Source organism: Neoarius graeffei, chromosome 10 (genome assembly GCF_027579695.1).
Source record: "Neoarius graeffei isolate fNeoGra1 chromosome 10, fNeoGra1.pri, whole genome shotgun sequence".
Lineage (NCBI taxonomy): Eukaryota > Metazoa > Chordata > Actinopteri > Siluriformes > Ariidae > Neoarius > Neoarius graeffei.
Genome location: NC_083578.1, coordinates 21997816 through 22023317, shown reverse-complemented (window position 1 = coordinate 22023317; position 25502 = coordinate 21997816). Strand labels below are relative to the sequence as shown.

Here is a 25502-nt window from a genome sequence, read left to right as displayed (position 1 = left end):
CGCTCTGAAAGCACACTGCTGCTGAAATACAGTACATCAATCAATGAACCAAGATCCAGTCACTGGCTTATTTAGTTTACTAAAATGCATCTATTCAAATTGTTTGTCGTAATTTTCTTTGCCACTTTTTTTTTTTTTTAATCCGACACTTCCAGTCAGCTAGATCGACTGTAAAATACCACTTCAAGTGGTATCATTAATAAGTCATGAATAGTTTACATCAGGAATTCTCAACTCCAATACCCATTTTTGTGGCTACTGCCTCATATACAGTGGTGCTTGAAAGTTTGTGAACCCTTTAGAATTTTCTATATTTCTGCATAAATATGACCTAAAACATCATCAGATTTTCACACAAGTCCTAAAAGTAGATAAAGAGAACCCAGTTAGGGGTCATCCATAATTTTCATCATTACCATGAGTCTACAAAGAGTAGACTTTTGAGCAACCCACCTCCCCTCCCCCAAAAGTGTACATTAGCGGACAAAAAAAAAAATGACGGATCTACGTGGAATAGGAATTCAAAATAAAACCATGTCTTGTATTACTTTTTATTAAAATCGGATGACAGGACAATACAAAGATTCACAAGAGAAGAAAAGAAGACACAAGACGGGTCCAGAAGTTGTTTTATTTTTATTTATTTATTTATTTATTTTTTTAAAGATTTTTTTGGGGCTTTTTGCACCTTTATTGGATAGGACAGTGTAGAGACAGGAAATGAGCGGGAGAGAGAGAGACGGGGAGGGATCGGGAAATGACCTCGGGCCGGAATCGAACCCGGGTCCACGGATTTATGGTATGGCGCCTTATCCACCTGAGCCACGACGCCCCCGGGTCCAGAAGTTTTCATAGAAAGCAGGCGATTCATTTTTGAAAATTAGGGACTGTCTTTTTAAGGGGAGCTATTGCCTTTTGGCTTTGAAACATTCATTTTTGATTCTTTCCAAGCAGCCTGTCCTGCCCTAACTGCCTCCTGCCGCTTCTCAGATGAATGCAGGAAACAAATGTTTAAAAACTGCTCGTACTCGTTTGAAGGAGTCTTGTGAATAGCGGTATTTCTGCTATTCACAAATTTGTAAATGCGGTCAAAATCTGGGTCAGCCATTGTTGTATTGAAGAAAGAAAGCGTGTAGAGCTAGCTGGCAACACCGATGTGGCGTGAAATTTTTAACATGGCGGCCGCCGATTCGCACATTGACGGATCATCATTTTTTCATTTTTAAAAAAAAGTGTACGCCTGGTCATTAACCCCCTTCCCCCCCCGCATACGGTTTGTACGCTCGTGATAATGATGAAAATTATGGATGACCCCTTAAACAAATGGGACAAAAATATTATACTTGGTAATTTACTTATTATACTTGGTTATTTATTTATTTATTTACACACAATATGTGTGTGTAATATATATATATATATATATATATATATATATATATATATATATATATATATATATATATATATATATTTATTACACACACACACAAAGTCCAGCCATCAAGTTAGAGATGTAAATACATACAGTTTCTCTTGCCAGTGTTTTTGGAGCCTGGATGAGTACCTTACACAGCTCCTTCTTGGGCTGGTTAAAACCCCTATAATAGAATTTACAGACTCATCCAGGCGACACAAATTTATACATCAGGTTCCTGAGGAGTGCCTCACATGTAGAGACACCAGCAACTACAAACAAGTGACTAGCACTAGACCAACGAGGTACCTGAAGGAGCAACCTCATGGCATCATTATAGGCCACAATCAGCTTCCTCAAACTGTTTCCTGTAATTACTCCAAAGATGAGCTGTATACATGGGTGTGCAAAAGGTTCTAAATAAAGCACATTTCACACTCACAGAGCACATACTAAACTTACGAATCAGCATATTAGCCTGGGCATACAACTTACGACACTGACGATTCATATCTCTGTCATCACTCAGATCATCAGTAATGATGTGGCCAAGGTATTTCACTTCCTTGCATGTCTCTAGTGCAAATTCACAAAAATAAAACTGGGGGAAGATTAGTTTCTTGTCTTCATTGGCTCTGACTATCATGACATTACTTTTCTTGGCATTGAATTTAATATCATAATCCATTCCGTATTGTGTGCAGACCTTCAGTAGTTGCTGAAGGCCAGCACTACATGGACTAAGGATAACCAAGTCATCTGCATACATGAGATGATTAATGACATTATTTCCAACCAGACATCCTGTATTGCAGTCATTCAGCTGCCTAGACAAATCATCCATGTAAATATTAAATAAAACAGGAAATAAAATACTACCTTGATGAATACCATTGGATACCTGAAAGGGGCTAGATATAGCACACCCCCATTGGATCTGCATTGTCTGTTGGGCATACCAGAAAACTAGGAGTCTAATTATACTAGTGCATCTCAAAAAATTAGAATACCATGAAAAAGTTCCTTTTTTTCATAATTTAATTCAAGAAGGTAAACTTTCATACATTCTATATTCATTACATGTAAAGTGAAATATTTAAAGTCTTTTTTGTTTTAATTTTGATGATTATGGCTTATAGCTCATGAAAATCAGAAATCCAGCATCTCAAATTATTAGAATATTCCCTAAGATCAATCAAAAAAAGGATTTACAATACAGAAATGTCCAACTTCTGAAAAGTATATTCATTTATACACTCAATACTTGGTTGGGGCTCCTTTACCATGAATTACTGTATCAGTGCGGTGTGGCATGGAGGTGATCAGTCTGTGGCACTGCTGAGGTGTTATTGAAGCCCAGGTTGCTTTGATAGTGGCCTTCAGCGTATCTGTATTTTTGGGTCGGGTGTTTTTCATCTTCCTCTTGACAATACCCCATAGATTCTCTATGGGGTTCAGGTCAGGCAAGTTGGCTGGCCAATCAAACACAGTAATATCATGGTCAGCAAACCATTTGGTAGTAGTTTTGGCACTGTGGGTAGGTGCTAAGTCCTGCTGGAAAAGGAAATCAGCATCTCCAAAAAGCTCGTCAGCAGATGGAAGCATGAAGTGCTCTAAAATCTCCTGGTAGATGGCTGTGTTGACTTTGGACTTGATAAAATACAGTGGACCAACACCAGCAGATGACATGGCATCCCAAATCATCACAGACTGAAAACTTCACACTGGGCTTCAAACACCTTGGATTCTGTGCCTCTCCACTCTTCCTCCAGAACCGTGATTTCCAAATTAAATGCAAAATGTACTTTCATCTGAAAAGAGGACTTTGGACCACTGAGCAACAGTCCATTTCTTTCTCTCCTTAGCCCAGATAAGACACTTCTGACATTGTCTCTGGCTCAGGAGTAGCTTGATATTAGGAATGCGAAAGTTGTATCCCCTTTCTTGAAGATGTCTGTTCGTGATGGGTCTTGATACACTGACACCAGCCTCAGTCCACTCCTTGTGAAGCTCTCCCAAGTTCTTGAATCAACTTTTCTTGACAATCCTCTCAAGACTGCGGCCATCCCTGTTGCTTGTGCACCTTTTCCAGCCACCCTTTTCAGCAATGACCTTTTGTGGCTTACCCTCCTTGTGGAGGGCATCAGTGATCATCTTCTGGACAACAGTCAAGTCAGCAGTCTTCCCCATGATTGTGTGTACTGAACTAGACCGAGAGATTCACTGTGTTCATACTGTTTTACTCAAACTCAAAATGAAATATTCTAATAATATTTTGAGATGTTTTTTTTTGTGTGTTTTTGTACTGTATGCCATACTGATTAAAATTAAAATAGAAAAATGCTTGAAAAATTTTAGTTTATGTGTAATGAGTCTATAATATATAAAACATTTTCACTTTCTTAAATAACTGATGGAAAATATTAAACTTTTTCACAATATTCTAATTTTTTGAGATGCACTAGTATACCTCGGAACTCCTCTGACAAGCAGTTTCAAAAATAGCTTTCTACGGTTAATTCTATCAAAGGCTTTGGAAGCATCAATAAAACACAAATATAGTAGAATTTTGCTGCATATATTTTGCAACCGGCGGCACGGTGGTGTAGTGGTTAGCGCTGTCGCCTCACAGCAAGAAGGTCCGGGTTCGAGCCCTGTGGCCAGCGAGGGCCTTTCTGTGTGGAGTTTGCATGTTCTCCCTGTGTCCGCGTGGGTTTCCTCCGGGTGCTCCGGTTTCCCCCACAGTCCAAAGACATGCAGGTTAGGTTAACTGGTGACTCTAAATTGACCGTAGGTGTGAATGAGAGTGTGAATGGTTGTCTGTGTCTATGTGTCAGCCCTGTGATGACCTGGCGACTTGTCCAGGGTGTACCCCGCCTTTCGCCCATAGTCAGCTGGGATAGGCTCCAGCTTGCCTGCGACCCTGTAGAACAGGATAAAGCGGCTAGAGATAATGAGATGAGATGATATTTTGCAACCATCTCCTTTAAGGCAAAGATGCACATGTCAGTACCATGTTTCTTTTTAAAACCAAACTGGTTGTCTGTAGTAAAAATAAACTTTTCTAATCTTGTCAATAGGATTCTTTCTAGAACCTTGGAAAGGATACTAGAGAGGGCTATGGGCCTATAATTATCAATACTATTTAGTTTGCCAGCTTTGTCCTTTAAGCCAGGAGCTAGCAATGTAGAAATCATAGCATGTGGCAGGACGCCATGGACCAAGAAGCCATTGAAACACATGGCAATCAAAGGACACAGTCTCTGACTGCCATATTTCACGTGTTCTGCTGTAATATTATCCAAACCACTGGCCTTATTGATATCTAACAGCCTAATAGCATCATACACCTCATGAGTCCTGACTGCCAAGCTATCAGACCCATCAACATCCTCAATAACCAGATCTTCACTTTTAATACAGTTAAATAAATTAAAATGATGTTCTCGCCACACCTCAGCCATTTTACTAGGGCCACATACACCCTCAATATCAGACGGAAGGGACATTTTACAACTATTTATGACTTCGACCTCTTTCCAGAAGTCATAGTAGTTGTTACCCAGCAACTTTTTAGCAAGTGAATCAGCTCTCATCATATTCTCTTTCCTTTTGACAAAGCGAAGGGCATATTTAAACTTTGCATTTGTGCGTTTTTTTTATCTTCAAACAATGGCCCCTTCCTTGGTTTACCAGAGGCTGCCCAGAGTTTAAATGCGTGTCTTGCAGCAATTATAGTGCTCAGCCACAAACTCCTTCCAACCTGGTTTAATGTTGTGATCATTACTGCTGTGCTTGTAAAAAGGTTTGCTTGAGGCTTTAAGAGCAGCAACAATGCCATCATTCAAGGAGAATAATGCATTACCATGATCAGTGCTTTTACAATTCATATTGGAGCATACCAAAGCATCTCGAGGCAAATCAATTGAACACAGCAACCTACGGTATCAGACACTCTGGTACAGCTGTTAACATCCTCCTCAGATAGACATGACCAGTCTAGCTTACCACTGGTATACCCATCTTCTGCAGGAGCCAGTGCAGGAATATTCTCAACTCTTAGCAAGACAGACAACGGGATATGATCTGAAGTAGTCATCCCATAGTTTATCTCTGTTATCAAGGGAGGAATGGGCGTCTGCAGTACATATACACTACCGTTCAAAAGTTTGGGGTCACTTTGAAATGTCCTTATTTTTGAAAGAAAAGCACTGTTCTTTTCAATGAAGATCACTTTAAACTAATCAGAAATCCACTCTATACATTGCTAAAGTGGTAAATGACTATTCTAGCTGCAAATGTGTGGTTTTTGGTGCAATATCTCCATAGGTGTATAGAGGCCCATTTCCAGCAACTCTCACTCCAGTGTTCTAATGGTACAATGTGTTTGCTCATTGCCTCAGAAGGCTAATGGATGATTAGAAAACCCTTGTACAATCATGTTAGCACAGCTGAAAACAGTTGAGCTCTTTAGAGAAGCTATAAAACTGACCTTCCTTTGAGCAGATTGAGTTTCTGGAGCATCACATTTGTGGGGTCGATTAAATGCTCAAAATGGCCAGAAAAATGTCTTGACTATATTTTCTATTCATTTTACAACTTATGGTGGGAAATGTCTGTGTCTATGTGTCAGCCCTGTGATGACCTGGCGACTTGTCCAGGGTGTACCCCGCCTTTCGCCCGTAGTCAGCTGGGATAGGCTCCAGCTTGCCTGCGACCCTGTAGAAGGATAAAGCGGCTAGAGATAATGAGATGAGATGAGATGGTGGGAAATAAAAGTGTGACTTTTCATGGAAAAGACAAAATTGTCTGGGTGACCCCAAACTTTTGAACGGTAGTGTACAATGATCAAGCCAGGAAGTAGTGTGTTAGGCATCAATGATATAGGTAAAGCTGCTGTTTGGCAGAAGCCTCTGGCTTGATACAATCAGATTACTGTCGGTACAAAACTGCATCGGTTGTTTTGCAAACAGAGAGAGTTACCATCTGATAAATCAGCATTAAAATCACCCATAACAAACACACATGTTGAGTCATAGTTTTCAATAAAGGAGTGCACAAATGCTAGTCTGTTCATATATTCGTCTTCAAACTGTGCAGACTCATAAGGCATATAAAATGTTCATGATTGTAAATTTCCTTGAGTTGTGACTAGTTTCAATCACAATGGCCCAGTCAACTTTCAGTCTTACTACTTTAACTATAGGATCAAACTTAATGTTCCAAAGTATTGCCACTCCCCCTGGTATCCTGCCCCTTAACATCCTTATGCTCAGATCAGTGGTAGACTCACCAGCACCATGAAAATTTTTGTGCAGTGCGTCGAGTTTGTCCAGATCTTGTTTGGCAAGCCACGTCTCCTGAAGACAAAGTACATCACAATCTTCCAAAAGTGCATCAACAACCAACCGTCTTGCTTTGTCAGAGGCATTATGGCCTACACACAGGCCATGCGCATTGTAAGACACAACTCGCATCCTGGTAGTTAGTTCATTGTCTCCCATAGATGTGGTAATTATTTATCATTGCCCATTGATTTCAGTATTCACGGCACCAGGCACGGAGAGCTAGAGAGCACCTTAGTCCCTATTAAAGCGCCTATAGCATTTCTCGGTTCGGCGTTTTTCATAAAAACGTCGAACGAAGCACCCAGCCGGCCAAAGTTGAGGGTCATACATTTCAGCTACTTCATTGCACTCAGTGGTTATTTGGAACAAGCTGAATCTGCTGTGTGTCGACTCAATTTTCTTGCATATAACTTCCTGGTCAAGCTTCTCTCTCAAATAATCCCTGAGTTTTTCCGCCTCAAGGCTAGGGGCAAACTTAGTTGCAAATCTTAGTATCTTAGCATTAACAGTTTTTATGCTAGCTGCCCCAGATCCAATTATACAAGTATATTATACAAGTATATTATACTTGGTCATCTATTTATTGAGGAAAATGATCCAATATTACATATCCGTGAGTGACAAAAGTATGTGAACCTTTGCCTTCAGTAACTGGTGTGACCCCCTTGTGCAGCAATAACTGCAACTAAACGTTTCTGGTAACCGTTGATCAGTCCTGCACACTGGCTTGGAGGAATTTTAGCCCATTCCTCCATACAGAACAGCTTCAACTCTGGGATGTTGGTGGGTTTCCTCACATGAACTGCTCGCTTCAGGTCCTTCCACAACATTTCCATTGGATTAAGGTCAGGACTTTGACTCGGCCATTCCAAAACATTAACTTTATTCTTCTTTAACCATTCTTTGGTAGAACGACTTGTGTGCTTAGGGTCGTTGTCTTGCTGCGTGACCCACCTTCTCTTGAGATTCAGTTAATGGACAGATGTCCTGACATTTTCCTTTAGAATTCGCTGGTATAATTCAGAATTCATTGGTATAATTCAGAATTCATTGTTCCATCAATGATGGCAAGCCATCCTGGCCCAGATGCAGCAAAACAGGCCCAAACCATGATATTACCACCACCATGTTTCACAGATGGGATAAGGTTCTTATGCCGGAATGCAGTGTTTTCCTTTCTCCAAACAGAATGCTTCTTGTTTAAACCAAAAAGTTCTATTTTGGTCTCATCCGTCCACAAAATATTTTTCCAATAGCCTTCTGGCTTGTCCACATGATCTTTAGCAAACTGCAGACGAGCAGCAATGTTCTTTTTGGAGAGCAGTGGCTTTCTCCTTGCAACCCTGCCATACACACCACTGTTGTTCAGTGTTCTCCTGATGGTGGACTCGTGAACATTAGCCAATGTGAGAGAGACTTTCAGTTGGTTAGAAGTTACTCTGGGGTCCTTTGTGACCTCGCAGACTATTACACGCCTTGCTCTTGGAGTGATCTTTGTTGGTCAACAACTCCTGGGGAGGGTAACAATGGTCTTGAATTTCCTCCATTTGTACACAATCTGTCTGACTGTGGATTGGTGGAGTCCAAACTCTTTAGAGATGGTTTTGTAACCTTTTCCAGCCTGATGAGTATCAACAACGCTTTTTTTTGAAGTCCTCAGAAATCTCCTTTGTTCGTGCCATGATACACTTCCACAAACACGTGTTGTGAAGATCAGACTTTGATAGATCCCTGTTCTTTAAATAAAACAGGGTGCCCACTCACACCTGATTGTCATCCCATTGATTGAAAACACCTGACTCTAATTTCACCTTCAAATTAACTGCTAGTGGTTCACATACTTTTGCCACTCACAGATACGTAATATTGGATCATTTTCCTCAATAAATAAATGACCAAGTGTAATATTTTTGTCTCATTTGTTTAACTGGGTTCTCTTTATCTACTTTTAGGACTTGTGTGAAAATCTGATGATGTTTTAGGTCATATTTATGCAGAAATGTAGAAAATTCTAAAGGGTTCACAAACTTTCAAGCACCATTGTAACCATAGGGTACCTATTTTTACAGTAAGCATTGCACAACTGATCCAGCTCCTTATTACCACTTTTATCCTCTGAACCAGATGTTTTGGGAAAAGAGTATTTCTGAAGCATAGGCATACTGAATGCAGCAGCAAACACAGCAACCTGAGAACTTTTTTCTCATGCCTTTAATTTTCAAATTTATTTAATTTCGTAATTTAGCTTCCTGAAAAAGTATAAGACAAAATTGCCTTATTTCATTTCATGCACAAACACTCATTAAAACACACTGCAGCTATGAAAAATAAAGTTTAGTGTTTAGCAGTTGGTTGATTGTATTATAAAATTCAGCTCTCTGTTTGTAGCGGCGCTCCATACTTAAGAAAATATGGTAATGCATCGACCTGATTTTTGATGCCATTTGTGACTGTACGATGCCCGTACGTACAAACGACGAACAGAGAACCCAACTGTAAGTGCAAGGCAACGCATCTCAAACACCTGACCACCAGACAATGAAATGTGTATCTTTATTTACATAAGATAGATGGGTTTTGGGTTTTTTTTTTTAATCCAGTGCTTATTTTTAATTTGCATTTTAAAAATAACTTGGGATTATTTACTAACATTTTATGGAAAATATTCACGACAGTTTCATATAAAACTGGTTAAAGTGTACAACCCCGATTCCAAAAAAGTTGGGACAAAGTACAAATTGTAAATAAAAACGGAATGCAATGATGTGGAAGTTTCAAAATTCCATATTTTATTCAGAATAGAACATAGATGACATATCAAATGTTTAAACTGAGAAAATGTATCATTTAAAGAGAAATTAGGTGATTTTAAATTTCATGACAACAACACATCTCAAAAAAGTTGGGACAAGGCCATGTTTCCCACTGTGAGACATCCCCTTTTCTCTTTACAACAGTCTGTAAACGTCTGGGGACTGAGGAGACAAGTTGCTCAAGTTTAGGGATAGGAATGTTAACCCATTCTTGTCTAATGTAGGATTCTAGTTGCTCAACTGTCTTAGGTCTTTTTTGTCGCATCTTCCATTTTATGATGCGCCAAATGTTTTCTATGGGTGAAAGATCTGGACTGCAGGCTGGCCAGTTCAGTACCCGGACCCTTCTTCTACGCAGCCATGATGCTGTAATTGATGCAGTATGTGGTTTGGCATTGTCATGTTGGAAAATGCAAGGTCTTCCCTGAAAGAGACGTCGTCTGGATGGGAGCATATGTTGCTCTAGAACCTGGATATACCTTTCAGCATTGATGGTGTCTTTCCAGATGTGTAAGCTGCCCATGCCACACACACTAATGCAACCCCATACCATCAGAGATGCAGGCTTCTGAACTGAGCGCTGATAACTTGGGTCGTCCTTCTCCTCTTTAGTCCGAATGACACGGCGTCCCTGATTTCCATAAAGAACTTCAAATTTTGATTCGTCTGACCACAGAACAGTTTTCCACTTTGCCACAGTCCATTTTAAATGAGCCTTGGCCCAGAGAAGACGTCTGCGCTTCTGGATCATGTTTAGATACGGCTTCTTCTTTGAACTATAGAGTTTTAGCTGGCAACAGCGGATGGCACGGTGAATTGTGTTCACAGATAATGTTCTCTGGAAATATTCCTGAGCCCATTTTGTGATTTCCAATACAGAAGCATGCCTGTATGTGATGCAGTGCCGTCTAAGGGCCCGAAGATCACGGGCATCCAGTATGGTTTTCCAGCCTTGACCCTTACGCACAGAGATTCTTCCAGATTCTCTGAATCTTTTGATGATATTATGCACTGTAGATGATGATATGTTCAAACTCTTTGCAATTTTACACTGTCGAACTCCTTTCTGATATTGCTCCACTATTTGTCGGCGCAGAATTAGGGGGATTGGTGATCCTCTTCCCATCTTTACTTCTGAGAGCCGCTGCCACTCCAAGATACTCTTTTTATACCCAGTCATGTTAATGACCTATTGCCAGTTGACCTAATGAGTTGCAATTTGGTCCTCCAGCTGTTCCTTTTTTGTACCTTTAACTTTTCCAGCCTCTTATTGCCCCTGTCCCAACTTTTTTGAGATGTGTTGCTGTCATGAAATTTCAAATGAGCCAATATTTGGCATAAAATTTCAAAATGTCTCACTTTCGACATTTGATATGTTGTCCATGTTCTATTGTGAATACAATATCAGTTTTTGAGATTTGTAAATTATTGCATTCCGTTTTTATTTACAATTTGTACTTTGTCCCAACTTTTTTGGAATCGGGGTTGTACATCTGGGAAAGCATCATTAATGCTGAATGATATTTACCTGTTTCAGAGCAATATGCTGCCATCCAGACAAAATCTTTTTCAGGGAAGGCCTTCCTTCTTTCAGCAAGACAATGCCAAACCGCTTTCTGCACATATTACAACTGCATGGCTCCGTAGTAAGAGAGTCTGGGTGCTAAACTGGCCTGCCTGCAGTCCAGACCTGTTTCCTATTTAAAACATTTGGCGCATTATGAAGCACAAAATATGACAAAGGAGACCCCAAATTGGTGAGCAACTGAAATTGTATATCAAGCAAGAATAGGACAACATTTCTCTTTCAAAAGTACAGCAATTGGTCTCCTCAGTTCCCCAAATGTTGAGTGTTGTTAAAAGTCGAGGTAATGTAACACAGTGGTAAACATGCCCCTGTCCCAACATTTTAGAAACGTGTTGCTGATATCAAATTCAAAATAAAACTTCAGTTTCAACATTTGATATGTTGTCTTTGTACCATTTTCAGTAAAATATAGGGTTTCCATGATTTGCAAAGTATCGCATTGTTTTTATTTATAGTTTACACAGCATCCCAACTTTTTGGGAAATGGGGTTGTAAATGAGAACAGGAATTAGCTTCCACGTTCCACAATTTTAAATAATTATAACCGCTTTGAAGTATGACTGGTCATTCATAAATACATGAAAAATCAATTATTATTTTGCTCTAACAACATGCCTCATGTTTTATTCAATACTTACTGTGACACTCCCTTATATAGCTACCGTTTTATAAAAACATTTTCTTTCCCTCACGGGAACCAAGGGCTCATTTGCGTGGGAGTGCTGGCACAGTTAATTACTTGAAGTAATGTCAGGCCCATCATTCAGCACATCATTAAAACCAGGGGGAGTCTGGCTTGGCTAATGGGCCTCCTTCATTAGGACGAGGACACAAAAGCTGCATTATGTGTGTGTGTGTGTGTGTGCTCTTGTCTCCCTCACTTGATTAGTGGGAAATGGGCCATGAGTTTTGACCAAGCCATAAGTTCACCTCACCAACAGTCCAGCACTTTCTCATGGTCCCCAAACGCCACAGAACACCACTTTGTACTTTGCGTCAGGATTTTTGTGGTGCGATGCGGTTAGTATACAGTTTTGTCCTGCACCTACACACATTTCTACCGGAGGTTGTGCCAGAGGTGTCCCCTGCAGTCTGGATACACTTAGCAATTCCCTACTGTGTCGTTTGTTGAGAACTTAGATTCCCTAAGGACAAAACTGACTATTGGGAGGAAATTATGTTTATTTCTGTTACGATACAGTCATGTGAAAAAATAAGTACATCCCATAGAAACTCTAGACTTCACTCAACAGATTTAAACAAGCAAGCATTTCACCGTTTTGATACAGTGCCTACAGATAAAGGCGATGAACAAAGCAACAAGGAAAATTAGCTCTTTCAATCATTTATTCAACAAAAATATCAAAAGATGTAAGATTCTTCTGTAGAGAAGTAAGTACGCCCTTGGCTTCAGAAGCTAGTATTACCCCCTTGAACAGAAATAACTTCTTGTAGGCGTTTTGCATAATTGTCCACCAGTCTCTGACATCAGCTCGCTGAATTTTTTGGATCACTCTTCCATGCAAAATCCCTTCAGATGCGAGGTGTTTGACGGTTTTCTTGCATGCACTGGCCTTTTCAAATCTCCCCACAACATTTCAATGGGGTTCAAATCCGGGCTTCGACTTGGCCACTCCATAACCTTCCATTTCTTCTTTTTGAGACGTTCCTTGGTGGATTTCCGAGTGTGCTTAGGATCATGATCTTGTTGAAAGCTCCACCTCTGGGTCAACTTTAACTTTTGAACAGATGGCCTTACATCATCTTCAACCACTCTTTGATTTGGTTCAGAATTCATGGTTGAATCAATGAATGCAAGCTTCCCGGTCCCTGAGGCAGCGAAGCAACCCCAAACCATAACATTCCCACCACCATGCTTCACAGTTGGTATGAGGTTCTTCTCCTGAAAAGCCAACTTTGGTCTGCGCCACACGTGCACGCTTACTGTGGCCAAACAACTCTACCTTTGATTCGTCTGTCCAGAGCACATTATTCCAAAAGGCCTGGTCTTTGCCTACATGTTCACGGGCAAACTGTAGTCTTGCTTTAATGTTTCTTTTGGACAGGAAAGGCTCTTTCCTGGCATGCCTCTTTCTGATTGGAGATGTTTGCACTTTCACACCAACAGTTGCAAGAATTACCTGCAGATGCAGTGATGAAATGTTGGGGTTCTTGGAGACTTCTTTTAGCATCAAACGGTCTGCTCTTGGGCCGAATTTGCTGGGGCGGCCAGCCCTGGACAAACTGGTAGTTATTTGAAATCTATGCCACGTGTAGATGATTTTCCTTACAGTGGAATAATTTATTTCTTATAATTTAGAGATCTTTTTAAATCCCTTGCCGCATCCAGAAACTTTATTCCGAGTTTCTTAGAGAGCTCTTTAGATCTTGGTATGATGACACCACACACTTCAATAGCAAAGAGAACACCAGACTCGAGATGTCAGGTTTAAATAAGACGGGTTCCACCTGCACCTCCACCTGCAGGAGGTTTGAATCAATGGCACCTAATCTGGAAAACCTGATTCTAATTTTATGGATTTGAAAGTGTGATAAATATAATGGGGGCGGCACAGCAGTGTATTGGTTAGCGCTGTCGCCTCACACCAAGAAGGTCCATGTTCGAGCCCCGTGGCCGACGAGGGCCTGTCTGTGTGGAGTTTGCATGTTCTCCCCGTGTCCGCGTGGGTTTCCTCCGGGTGCTCCAGTTTCCCCCACAGTCCAAAGACATGCAGGTTAGGTTAACTGGTGACTCTAAATTGAGCGTAGGTGTGAATGTGAGTGTGAATGGTTGTCTGTGTCTATGTGTCAGCCCTGTGATGACCTGGCGACTTGTCCAGGGTGTACCCCGCCTTTCGCCCGTAGTCAGCTGGGATAGGCTCCAGCTTGCCTGCGACCCTGTAGAACAGGATAAAGCGGCTAGAGATAATGAGATGAGATGAGATACTAAAATGTGGAACAAATCTATATATCAAACCTACAGACCCTACCAGAGGTAAATATTATGGTTCAAAAGATTTTTTCATACCATGAAATTACTAATTCATCCATAACCACTCATGTACATCTTTACATGATAAATAAATAAATCATGTATTGAGCTTCAGCCCTGTGGAATCAATTTTGTGCCAAAATGTTCATACAATACTTTTGAAATATCAAACAAAAACAACAAATCAAAATACAAAAAAAAGAAGAAAGTCAATTTTTTTAGACTGGCAAACAAATTATTCGTGTAATCGTGCAAAATATCAGTCTATTACTCTTCAGAAACCTTTTATTTTTGTTCCGCGTCTTTCTCAGTTTTGCTTGACGTAATTTATTTTGGTTGCGATTCCAGCTTTCTCGTTTGCGCTCCCTGACTTTTTGCTTGCAGTTTTGGCCCAAACTTCACGTGTGGGTGGGCTGTCCAGGAACGCATTCCCATTGGCTAACTTGTGTTTAACTGACAGCTACACTCAGCTATTCCCTACTCGGATTCTGGCGGACTGTTTGACGAGTGACCGATCCATTGACGGTAAACAAGGATCGAGTGGACTTCAGTGGCGACTATGATATTGAATTAATTCAACAAAGTGTAAATTCAATATCATAGTCGCCACTGAAGTCCACTCGATCCTTGCTTACCGTCAATGGATCGGTCACTCGTCAAACAGTCCGCCAGAATCCGAGTAGGGAATGGCTGAGTGTAGCTGTCAGTCAAACACAAGTTAGCCAATGGGAATGCGTTCCTGGACAGCCCACCCACACGTGAAGTTTGGGCCAAAACTGCAAGCAAAAAGTCAGGGAACGCAAACGAGAAAGCTGGAATCGCAATCAAAATAAATTACATCAAACAAAACTGAGAAAGACGCGGAACAAAAATAAAAGGTTTCTGAAGAGTAATAGACTGATATTTTGCACGATTACACGAATAATTTGTTTGCCAGTCTAAAAAAATTGACTTTTTTCTTTTTTTGTATTTTGATTTGTCGTTTTTGTTTGATATTTCAAAAGTATTGTATGAACATTTTGGCACAAAATTGATTCCATATAAATCGGGGGTGGGCAATTATTTTTTCCATGGGGCCACATGAGAAACAGAAAATTTTGTGGAGGGCCGGACCAAAAGGCTGAACTAAATTCTTCATAATATTAATTGTATTTCTTTATATAAAGCAGTAAATAACATTGTTTTTACAAGCTGCTAAGACTGGTAAGAATATGGAAAAAACGAGGTTGCCTTACAAAAAATGTAATTTATTCAATCAAATTTCCCAAAACAATGGTTCACAAAATGTCAACGTTTGTACCTTTTTTTCAGTCACATTCACCCCAAAACACAATAAAGACATCACAATATGGTCTTTCTACTTCAAATATCAAGCAAGATACAGTCCATGTTTTGTTGAAAGCCCTGCATTCGGCATCTATTTTTCTTCTTTTTGTGGACATTTTGGGGGCTAAAGTCTTCTTGGGACCTGCTCGCAACAACGTCGATTCGGTGTAGGTATCAGATCTACAGATCGGCTCGGGCTCCGGCGCCTGCTGGTGACGTCACACTATGTGATTGGCTGGACCGTTTGAAGGATGACGTACAAGTTTGTGGTTGGTCTGGACAAATTACGGAAGTAGTTATCGCGGGATTAGGTTTCGTGGGATTTCATGTCATGTTCATGTCGCGCGCATTGCGTTTTTGTTGAACACAACTTCAAAATAAAAGCAATGCACATTCAGTCCATGCATGAGGTAAAATTAGAAAATACGTTTATTTTGTAATTTCTAATTAACCTTACGCGGGCCGGTCAGAATGAACCAAAGGGCCGGATGCGGCCCGCGGGCCGGAAAATGCCCAGGTCTGTATTAAATCATTATCTACTTTTCTAGCATGGACTCCAAGCTGAGACTAGAATGCAAACTATTGATCTGATTGATTTTAAGCACTCACACCATGACGGTTTCGCACTTTATGCACCCTTGCACACAAATGATCCCCACCTGCATCTCAGCACAATGCTGTCTCCTTGTTACAGCGCCTGTTCATGCTTGATGTGATGCCCTGTGAGGCCCTCGTAATATACAATGAGGCTGCGCGTAATGGACTGACAAGCCGTTTTAAATTTAACAAGGTTTCAGTAACACAGGCAACAATCCTTGGGGGTTCAATTGAGCCGTGTTTGATAAGCGTATGAGAAACAACACATCATTCAAGCCCTTGAGATTAGCGGATTACTCCGCGCCGTATTATCTTATAGACGCTGCTATCCACTGTCCATTAGGTTAAGTAGAACCTCTTATCTTCTTCGAAAAACACTGCCATTCCATAAAGCGTTGTAGGTGTGGAAAGTTTATGAACCTGACATCTGATTAGAACAGTTTTCCATTTAGATAAGAGAGGCCAGACACTAGAAGGCATTCTTCGTTTTCTGTAACATTCGTTCACTACAGAGCAACCGCAATAAGCTCACGTGGTCTTTCGAGAACTGAATGGGGTTCTGTTTCAGAGTGCTCAGCTCTGCAGAATAATGAATGAATTCGTAATGATGCTTCAAACCCCTGCAGAGCAATAAACTTGAATGCCTCAATGTTGCAGGATGTGTAAGGACAGAAAGAACCTAGATACTGTTTAAGCAATGAAAATGTACAAGGGAATATAATCTTTTCCTGTTGTAGAACAATATTAAATGTAACGGTCATCAGAGTATGGGATTCTGCTCGGGATTATTATAAATCAAAAACATATATTTTCACACCTGTTGCAACATCAGCCTTAATAAATTTCCTGTGCCAGCTCAGACTGATTGCAAAGATTGTTTTGTATAGTCATGTTTTATTATTTAAATGACATTAGCTGGCATTAAGTGATCCATCCATCCATTCATCCATCCATTACCCATAGCCGCCTATCCTGTTCTACAGGGTCGCAGGCGAGCTGGAGCCTATCCCAGCTGACTACGGGCGAAAGGCGGGGTACACCCTGGACAAGTCGCCAGGTCATCACAGGGCTGACACATAGACACAGACAACCATTCACACTCACATTCACACCTACGGTCAATTTAGAGTCACCAATTAACCTAACCTGCATGTCTTTGGACTGTGGGGGAAACCGGAGCACCCGGAGGAAACCCACGCGGACACGGGGAGAACATGCAAACTCCACACAGAAAGGCTCTCAACAGTCACTGGGCTCGAACCCAGACCTTCTTGCTGTGGGTAGCACTGTCGCCTCACTACACCACCATGCTGCCCGCATTGAGCGGTCTATCAGATATATTTCATTCAGCTAGCATGATATCAAACGAGTCGAAGACGAGTTCAGTTATGTTATCTGAATGGAATATATCTGATATACAGTGGTGCTTGAAGTTTGTGAACCCTTTAGAATTTTCTATATTTCTGCATAAATATGACCTAAAACATCATCAGATTTTCACACAAGTCACAAAAGTATGTGAACCTCTAGGATTAGCAGTTAATTTAAAGGTGAAATTAGAGTCAGATGTTTTCAATCAATGGGATGACAATCAGGTGTGAGTGGACATCCTGTTTTATTTAAAGAACAGGGATCTATCAAAGTCTGATCTTCACAACACATGTTTGTGGAAGTGTATCATGGCACGAACAAAGGAGATTTCTGAGGACCTCAGAAAAAGCGTTGTTGATGCTCATCAGGCTGAAAAAGGTTACAAAACCATCTCTAAAGAGTTTGGACTCCACCAATCCACAGTCAGACAAACTGCGTACAAATGGAGGAAATTCAAGACCATTGCTACCCTCCCTAGGAGTGGTCAACCAACAAAGATCACTCCAAGAGCAAGGTGTGTAATAGTCTGCGAGGTCACAAAGGACCCCAGGGTAACTTCTAAGCAACTGAAGGCCTCTCTCACATTGGCTAATGTTATGAGTCCACCATCAGGAGAACACTGAACAACAATGGTGTGCATGGCAGGGTTGCAAGGAGAAAGCCACTGCTCTCCAAAAAGAACATTGCTGCTCATCTGCAGTTTACTAAAGATCACGTGGACAAACCAGAAGGCTATTGGAAAAATGTTTTGTGGACGGATGAGACCAAAATAGAACTTTTTGGTTTAAATGAGAAGCATAATATTTGGAGAAAGGAAAACACTGCATTCCAGCATAAGAACCTTATCCCATCTGTGAAACATGGTGGTGGTAGTATCATGGTTTGGGCCTGTTTTGCTGCATCTGGGCCAGGACGGCTTGCCATCATTGATGAAACAATGAATTCTGAATTATACCAGCGAATTCTAAAGGAAAATGTCAGGACATCTGTCCATGAACTGAATCTCAAGAGAAGGTGGGTCATGCAGCAAGACAATGACCCTAAGCACACAAGTCGTTCTACCAAAGAATGGTTAAAGAAGAATAAAGTTAATGCTTTGGAATGGCCAAGTCAAAGTCCTGACCTTAATCCAATGGAAATGTTGTGGAAGGACCTGAAGCAAGCAGTTCATGTGAGGAAACCCACCAACATCCCAGAGTTGAAGCTGTTCTGTACGGAGGAACGGGCTAAAATTCCTCCAAGCCGGTGTGCAGGACTGATCAACAGTTACCGCAAACGTTTAGTTGCAGTTATTGCTGCACAAGGGGGTCACACCAGATACTGAAAGCAAAGGTTCACATACTTTTGCCACTCACAGATATGTAATATTGGATCATTTTCCTCAATGAATAAATGAGCAAGTATAATATTTTTGTCTCATTTGTTTAACTGGGTTCTCTTTATCTACTTTTAGGACTTGTGTGAAAATCTGATGATATTTTAGGTTATATTTATGCAGAAATATAGAAAATTCTAAAGGGTTCGCAAACTTTCAAGCACCACTGTACCATGAAAAAAAGCCAGCCAATATTATTATTATACCTACACATTCCTTTCAGGTGTTCAACACGTCTTTCTCTTTCAAAATTCTCTCAAAACCTTCTGTATTTAACGAAGGAAACCTGGCGGCTATGTTTATTTACAAACTGTCACAGTCACTCGCTAGCATGGTAGTTTTATGTCACCAATGTGTCTCTTTTCCAGTTTTTCGATGTCCGTTGGTATGTTTTTCTCTTTTAAACATGCATGCATTGGTTCCAACATGTGACGTCATGTTGTCGTGACAAACGTGCAATATCATAAGCCGTATTCAACGCTCATTCTCCATTGGGTAGAATGACACATACACATAGGATGAGCGATATGCGAACAGTGTTGCATGCTATCAAGGCAAATGAATGAAACCCACTAGAAGGGAATAGAATACATGTTTTTATCCATTGAAAAGTGTCCTGTATGTATCATATTTAAGTTGTTCCACAAAATCGAGTCGTACATGAGCCGATAGCCAATGAAGCACATCGCGCCAAGTCGGCTATAAGCCATGTATAACGAGATTGAGTGGAATAACTTTTATTCTATCCACATTCACTGGATTTTGAGAAACGGCGCATTTTTGTTTTGATTTTTTGCAAATTCGATAAATGAAAACTTTATATAAAAATGTCCAACAAAATAATTTCCGCTAAGAATGTAAACAAACCAGCGAAATGACAGGAGAAATTTGTGAAAAATGCTAATAATAATTCCTGGAAATTTTTTTTTAAAAATACGTTCTTCCCATCAAATACTTTAAGTCTATATTTTGTTGCTTTTTTGTGGTTTTGTCTTCGAGTAGAGTTTTTATTTCGTCCCCGGTTGGTTCCGCAACACGTTCTGCCATTTTGTTTTCTCTACTCACGGTATATGAGCTGACAGCCTAGAAGTAGAGTAGCCAATCAGAGCGCACGATTGCTTGTATCCAGTGAATGTTGATAAAATAATATGTAATATATCATATATTTTCTTATGTCGATTTGCTGAATCAAGTGTAAAAATATTCATATTCTGATTCTGGTTAATAATTTGACTTGCTCCATACATTTCCTATTAGTTTTAGCATCGCTGCTGAATAATATGCTTTAAAATAAAAAAAATAAGATTTAAATTCTGTACACCTCAACTTCTCGACTACTTTTCAGTCAGATAAAGGATGCTGCATAATACAAAGCATACCTCGTTTTTCGCCGTGTAACTGTCCACGTGACGCAGGTTGCTCTTCACCTTCAGAAACTCAGCAGACTCCTTTTCGGGCAGACCTGGTGCTGGGTAAGTGGGTGGAGGTGGAGGTGGAGGGATTTGTGAAGAGCCAGGTGGAAGAGGTGGGGGGAACATGGGAGGAGGCGGGGGTTGCGATGGTCCCTTTGTGTTCTGGTCCCCAACAGTGATGTCAGGGTTCAGCATGTCCATGTAGGTCTGCATGTCAGTGATGGCTGTCTCAGAGCTCCCTTTGACAAAATGAGCATTTAGCTTTTCATCTGATGTAGGAAAGTCTGCCATTAATCTATTCTATTCTGCAATTGCTTAATAACGATGACTAAGCAAGTTCATATTCAATTATTACTAATAGCACAATGATCTCAGAGTACTCCGTTGAGAGGAAAAAAAAACTACGTAGTCGTGTTTTAACTGCCATTCTCGTGCACTGGAACTGAAGCAGGTGGCTGGGCAGGCATATACAAAGTACAGCTTGTGGATTAAGAGATTGTAAAAAATTATACGCAGAAAGCATTTATACATACATATCAAAACAATGGTATTAACCCTTTGACACAAAACATATGCACACCCTTTCTAATGCCCAACATGGGTCAAAAATGACCCGCATTCATTTTCCAGGTTATTTCATGCTGACTGAGTTTTTCTTTGCTCTATCTTTTGAAATCAATTTATTTTATGATTGAATATTCCAAGTATTCTTTAAATATCTTGTTTTTAATTACCACAAATCATTAATTTAATTTTTTCTTTCCTACTTTATGAACAAAAATACTTTTTAATATTACTACACATGGGTCATCCAAGTGTGATTTAAAATTAAAAATATGTCTTAATACTATAATAATAATTTGTTTCAAGTAATTACTTTAGCAGTGAATGGGGCCAGTTATTTATTTGTTTGTTTATTAACTATGTAGTTAGCTAAGCCAACTACAATAAAATTAGCTAACTAAAGTAGAATATGTCTACAGCTCGGTAGCTAATCGTAATTACTTGTAACTTTCTGACAAGTAATCTACTCACTCTCAAGGGAACCTAAACATAATCCATTTTTTTCTAAGGTAATGCTAGAACAATTGAAAAACATTACTTGCATGTATGAGATGGGCAAAGGGCGCTGAGCTGAGCTGTGAAATGTCTGACACAAGCACGATTCACAGTTCCCACCAAACGCTGGAGTAAATGCATGCGGGTCGGTTCTGACCCATGCGTGTAAAGTTGATGTAGAATTACAAAAGCTGTGCTTGTTCATGACTTAAGAAAGGAAAAATAAAAATGATGATTTGTGCTAAACAGAAACAAGATATTTACTGCATATTTGGAAAAGTAAATGACAAAATGAATTTATTTCAAAAGTATATCATAGAAACACTCAGCCATACATGAAATAACCTGGAAAATGAACGCAGGTCGTTTTTGACCCATGTTGCGCATTAGAAGGGTAGTGATACAAAAAGGGTTTTTATTCAAAAAGTAAGAAAGGAAAAAATAAAATAAGGATGTATGATGATCAAAAACAAGTTAATTGAGGAATACGTTGAATACTGAATGATGGAATTAATTTATTGCAAAGATAAAAACTCAGCCGGGTCACTTTTGACCCATGTTTTGCATCAAAGGGTTAAAATGGCTCAAATTGTACACTGCATGCCTGGTCTTACAAAAAAAAAAAAAAAATTGAAGAAACAAATGCAGATCTTTGTCTTTCCACTGGAGGGCACCACTGGTTTGGTTCTAAATATGTGGCACTCAAAGCACCTTGGGAACATTTTGTATTCGCTGTCTTCCAGTTCAGTGAGCGCTCCTGTGCCCCAGCATTGTTAAGAAAACAGTGCACACACATGCTGCATTAAGCAACCAAGAATGTGATGCCGGTATGTTATGGATCACTGAGAAGGGCACGGTTTCGTTAAAAAAAAAAAAAAAAACCTCGGAGAAATAAAGGCCAAAGCCCAGATTTATGAAAGTCTTTAGAAAATTACGAAATTATATGCATCATTACACGATTTATTCAAAACAGCTTTGTATTTACTAAAATGTCTCATCTGGTCCTCATTTGAGAAAGAGAGAGGGAGAGTAATCGAGTGGGTAGGAGGTTTGATGAGATGCACGATAGTACGGTAGATTATGTGCATGAGAGTATGATAGAGTGTACGAGGTATGGTAAAGTATGGCAGTGGATATGATGGAGCATGATATTACATGCAAGAGATTATGAAAGCGTATGCAAGAGGTCTGTGACATACTGACAGTATGGCAGTGTGCAAGGGTGCATGATAGAGTACGGGAGTGTATGAGAGAGAATGACAGAATATGTAAAAGATGTGTATTGCAGACAGGGCTTTGAACCGGTTCAAGGAACGAAAACCGGGAACTTTTTCTATTTCACATGGAACAGAAACGAAACCAGAAACTTTATTTTTTACGTTCCGGAACAGAAACGCTTATTAAAAATAATGGTAACCGGTTAATACTGGTTTTTATTTCGTTCCTCAAAGTTTCCGTAGCCTACAAATAAAAAAGTCATTCTTATCCTGCGCAAGTTTCTATGACCCGCTGGGGTTCACTTCCTGTGTGACGTTCGCTGACTGAATGGAGAGAGCGGGAGGGTGGACTACTATCATGTCTCCACATCTTAAATAAGAGGTAAATATTGCAGTCTATCGTTATTCAAAAACGTCAATTTCAAACACGATATCAATATATTTGTCCACGTAAATGAGAGGCTCGCGAACATTAAATGACGTTAACCTCTGTTAATAACCCATCAATGCATAGGGCCTGACTAGCCTTTGGTAACACACTAAACGAATTAGCTTTCATTTTTGGCACTTTTTCTGTTTGTGTAGATGGGAAGACATACTGAGAATCCAAATCGCCAACATTTGAAATAATAATTGTTTTGAATTATTTCTTGTCTTATTTAATGAAGGTTGTAATAGAATTAGCCTACATTTGGCTTAAGCTGGATGAGACAGAGACATAATTTTATAGCCATTTGTTAAACAGCTGACAGGGAACGTAATTAACCGTTCCGAGAACGAAATTTTTTTTGTTCTAACCGGTTCGGGAACGTCTATTTAAATGGTGGAACCCAAAACCGGAAACGTTAAAATTCCGTTTCTGTTCGGAACAAACCAATAGGAAAAAAATTCTGGTTCAAAGCCCTGATTGCAGAATATGGCACTGTATGGGAGTGTCAGAGATCATGAAAGTGTGTGTTAGAGGTATGGTAGTGTATAATGGCAGAGGAGGATACTGTGAGTATCGGGCTTGTAGTGCTCGAGTCCGACTCGTGCCCTGATTTTAAGGACTTGAGCACTGATGACTCGGACTTGCGTTTTAACTGCATTCGGACTTATAAAGTGGAGACGAGGACTTTGATTTTTTTAAATTTATTTTTGTAACATGCCAATGAGATGAGATGAGAATGCACAGTCACCTGTTCAGGAACAAACTAACGTTAATGGCGCTAAAATGCCTGGAGAGAAGCCCCTAGGATTGTCCGCTTTGCTTATACAGACTTCTCGTGGGGGGGAGAAGCACTGCGATGTGTTCCATATGTCGAAGAACTATTGAGGAGATGACCGGGACAGCCTCAAACTTCAATCGTCATTTGGCAAGACTCCACCCCAGTGGTTACGTTAGACTTTTTCATTGTCCGTCATTTTGACGGACAGGGTCGTAAAAATTCCGTCATTGTCCATTATTATCTGTCATTTTATTTTAACTTTTAAATGACAATGTATATAGGCTATAAATGCTATATATTTAATAACTTGTGTTTTCATGGACTCATTTTCATTTAAAAATTAATTCACAGAACAAGCTTGTATTATTTAATCATTTATTTATGTATTTATGATGCAGGGGCGGCATGGTGGTGTAGTGGTTAGCGCTGTCGCCTCACAGTAAGAAGGTCCGGGTTCGAGCCCCGTGGCCGGCGAGGGCCTTTCTGTGCGGAGTTTGCATGTTCTCCCCGTGTCCGCGTGGGTTTCCTCCGGGTGCTCCGGTTTCCCCCACAGTCCAAAGACATGCAGGTTAGGTTAACTGGTGACTCTAAATTGACCGTAGGTGTGAATGTGAGTGTGAATGGTTGTCTGTGTCTATGTGTCAGCCCTGTGATGACCTGCCGACTTGTCCAGGGTGTACCCCGCCTTTCGCCCGTAGTCAGCTGGGATAGGCTCCAGCTTGCCTGCAACCCTGTAGAAGGATAAAGCGGCTAGAGATAATGAGATGAGATGAGATTTATGATGCAAAAAGATGAACAGAGATTCTGACGTTCGGTCACTTGTGAACCCATTTTCCCTCCGCTAAAAACATTGTGCCTTAACGGGCATATGAACAATGTTATTTTACAACGTAGCAAGACAAATGCAGTTAAAATACGAACAGTCCACTACAACGATTTAAGTGACAATCTAATTTGACCTGTTTGCGTGAGCTCAAACCTTCCTTCCGGCCCGCATGGATTTAAATTGGGAGCTCGCTTGTGCATAATCAAAGTCGTCAATGGAGACTGCTGCCGAGGCAATTGTCATTAAATTTTGCGTCTTTGCCTCGGACAGACGACTTCTCATTGACGTTTTAATTTTATTCTGAAGGCTGAACCCGCGCTCCGCTGCGACACTGGAGACTGGAATAACCAGCGCCACTTCAGCCAAAGTTCTGAAGTCGGCAAACATTTCTCCCAGGGAAGTGATCAGAAGCCGGCAAGAGCCTCTGAAAGTTGGATTTCCCGACCCTGCTAGTACTCTCTTCATAGGGAGGAAATCCTGCAGCATGCGCTCTTTCTGCACCAGTGGTGCAGCTGCACCCCGCGGAGCCTGGAACCTGACACGGAAGGTCTTAAATAAAACGAAGTTATGTTTAAATGTTAGTTTGTCTACCCGTGCTCTCATTAAAATGATAGTTTAGCAGATATTCGAGCAGTGATGTTCCTAAGCTTCTTAAGCTTGCTGGGGAAGAATACAATAAATCGACATTTGTTTCATTTTAAAAACAAGAAAACAACTAGCCTAAATGAGCGCTATTGTACAAGCAGGGAAACGACACAAACAACCCAATGCATCTCTTTTTTTTAATAGCAAAAATGACGCGTCTTCTGCAGAGAAGGGAAACATTAATAAATCTCACTGTGCTAGTGGTTAGAAAAGTCAGAGCGCGGTCAGGAGCGCGATGGGGGAACAGCCTTGTGCAGTGGCTACAATATATACATGAGTAGCCTATGCACTGAACATCAAGACTGCCG

General features: G+C 40.4%; 1 protein-coding gene across 3 annotated transcripts in view; it reads right to left on the bottom strand.

The window, feature by feature from the left end:
* espn (espin) overlaps positions 1-25502 on the bottom strand; it is a 186688-nt gene that overhangs the window by 76048 nt on the left and 85138 nt on the right. For all 3 annotated transcript variants that reach the window (XM_060931530.1, XM_060931531.1, XM_060931533.1), the window contains one exon: positions 20207-20478. In XM_060931530.1, coding sequence (XP_060787513.1) covers positions 20207-20478 — 272 coding nt within the window. The remainder of the gene's footprint in view (positions 1-20206; positions 20479-25502) is intronic.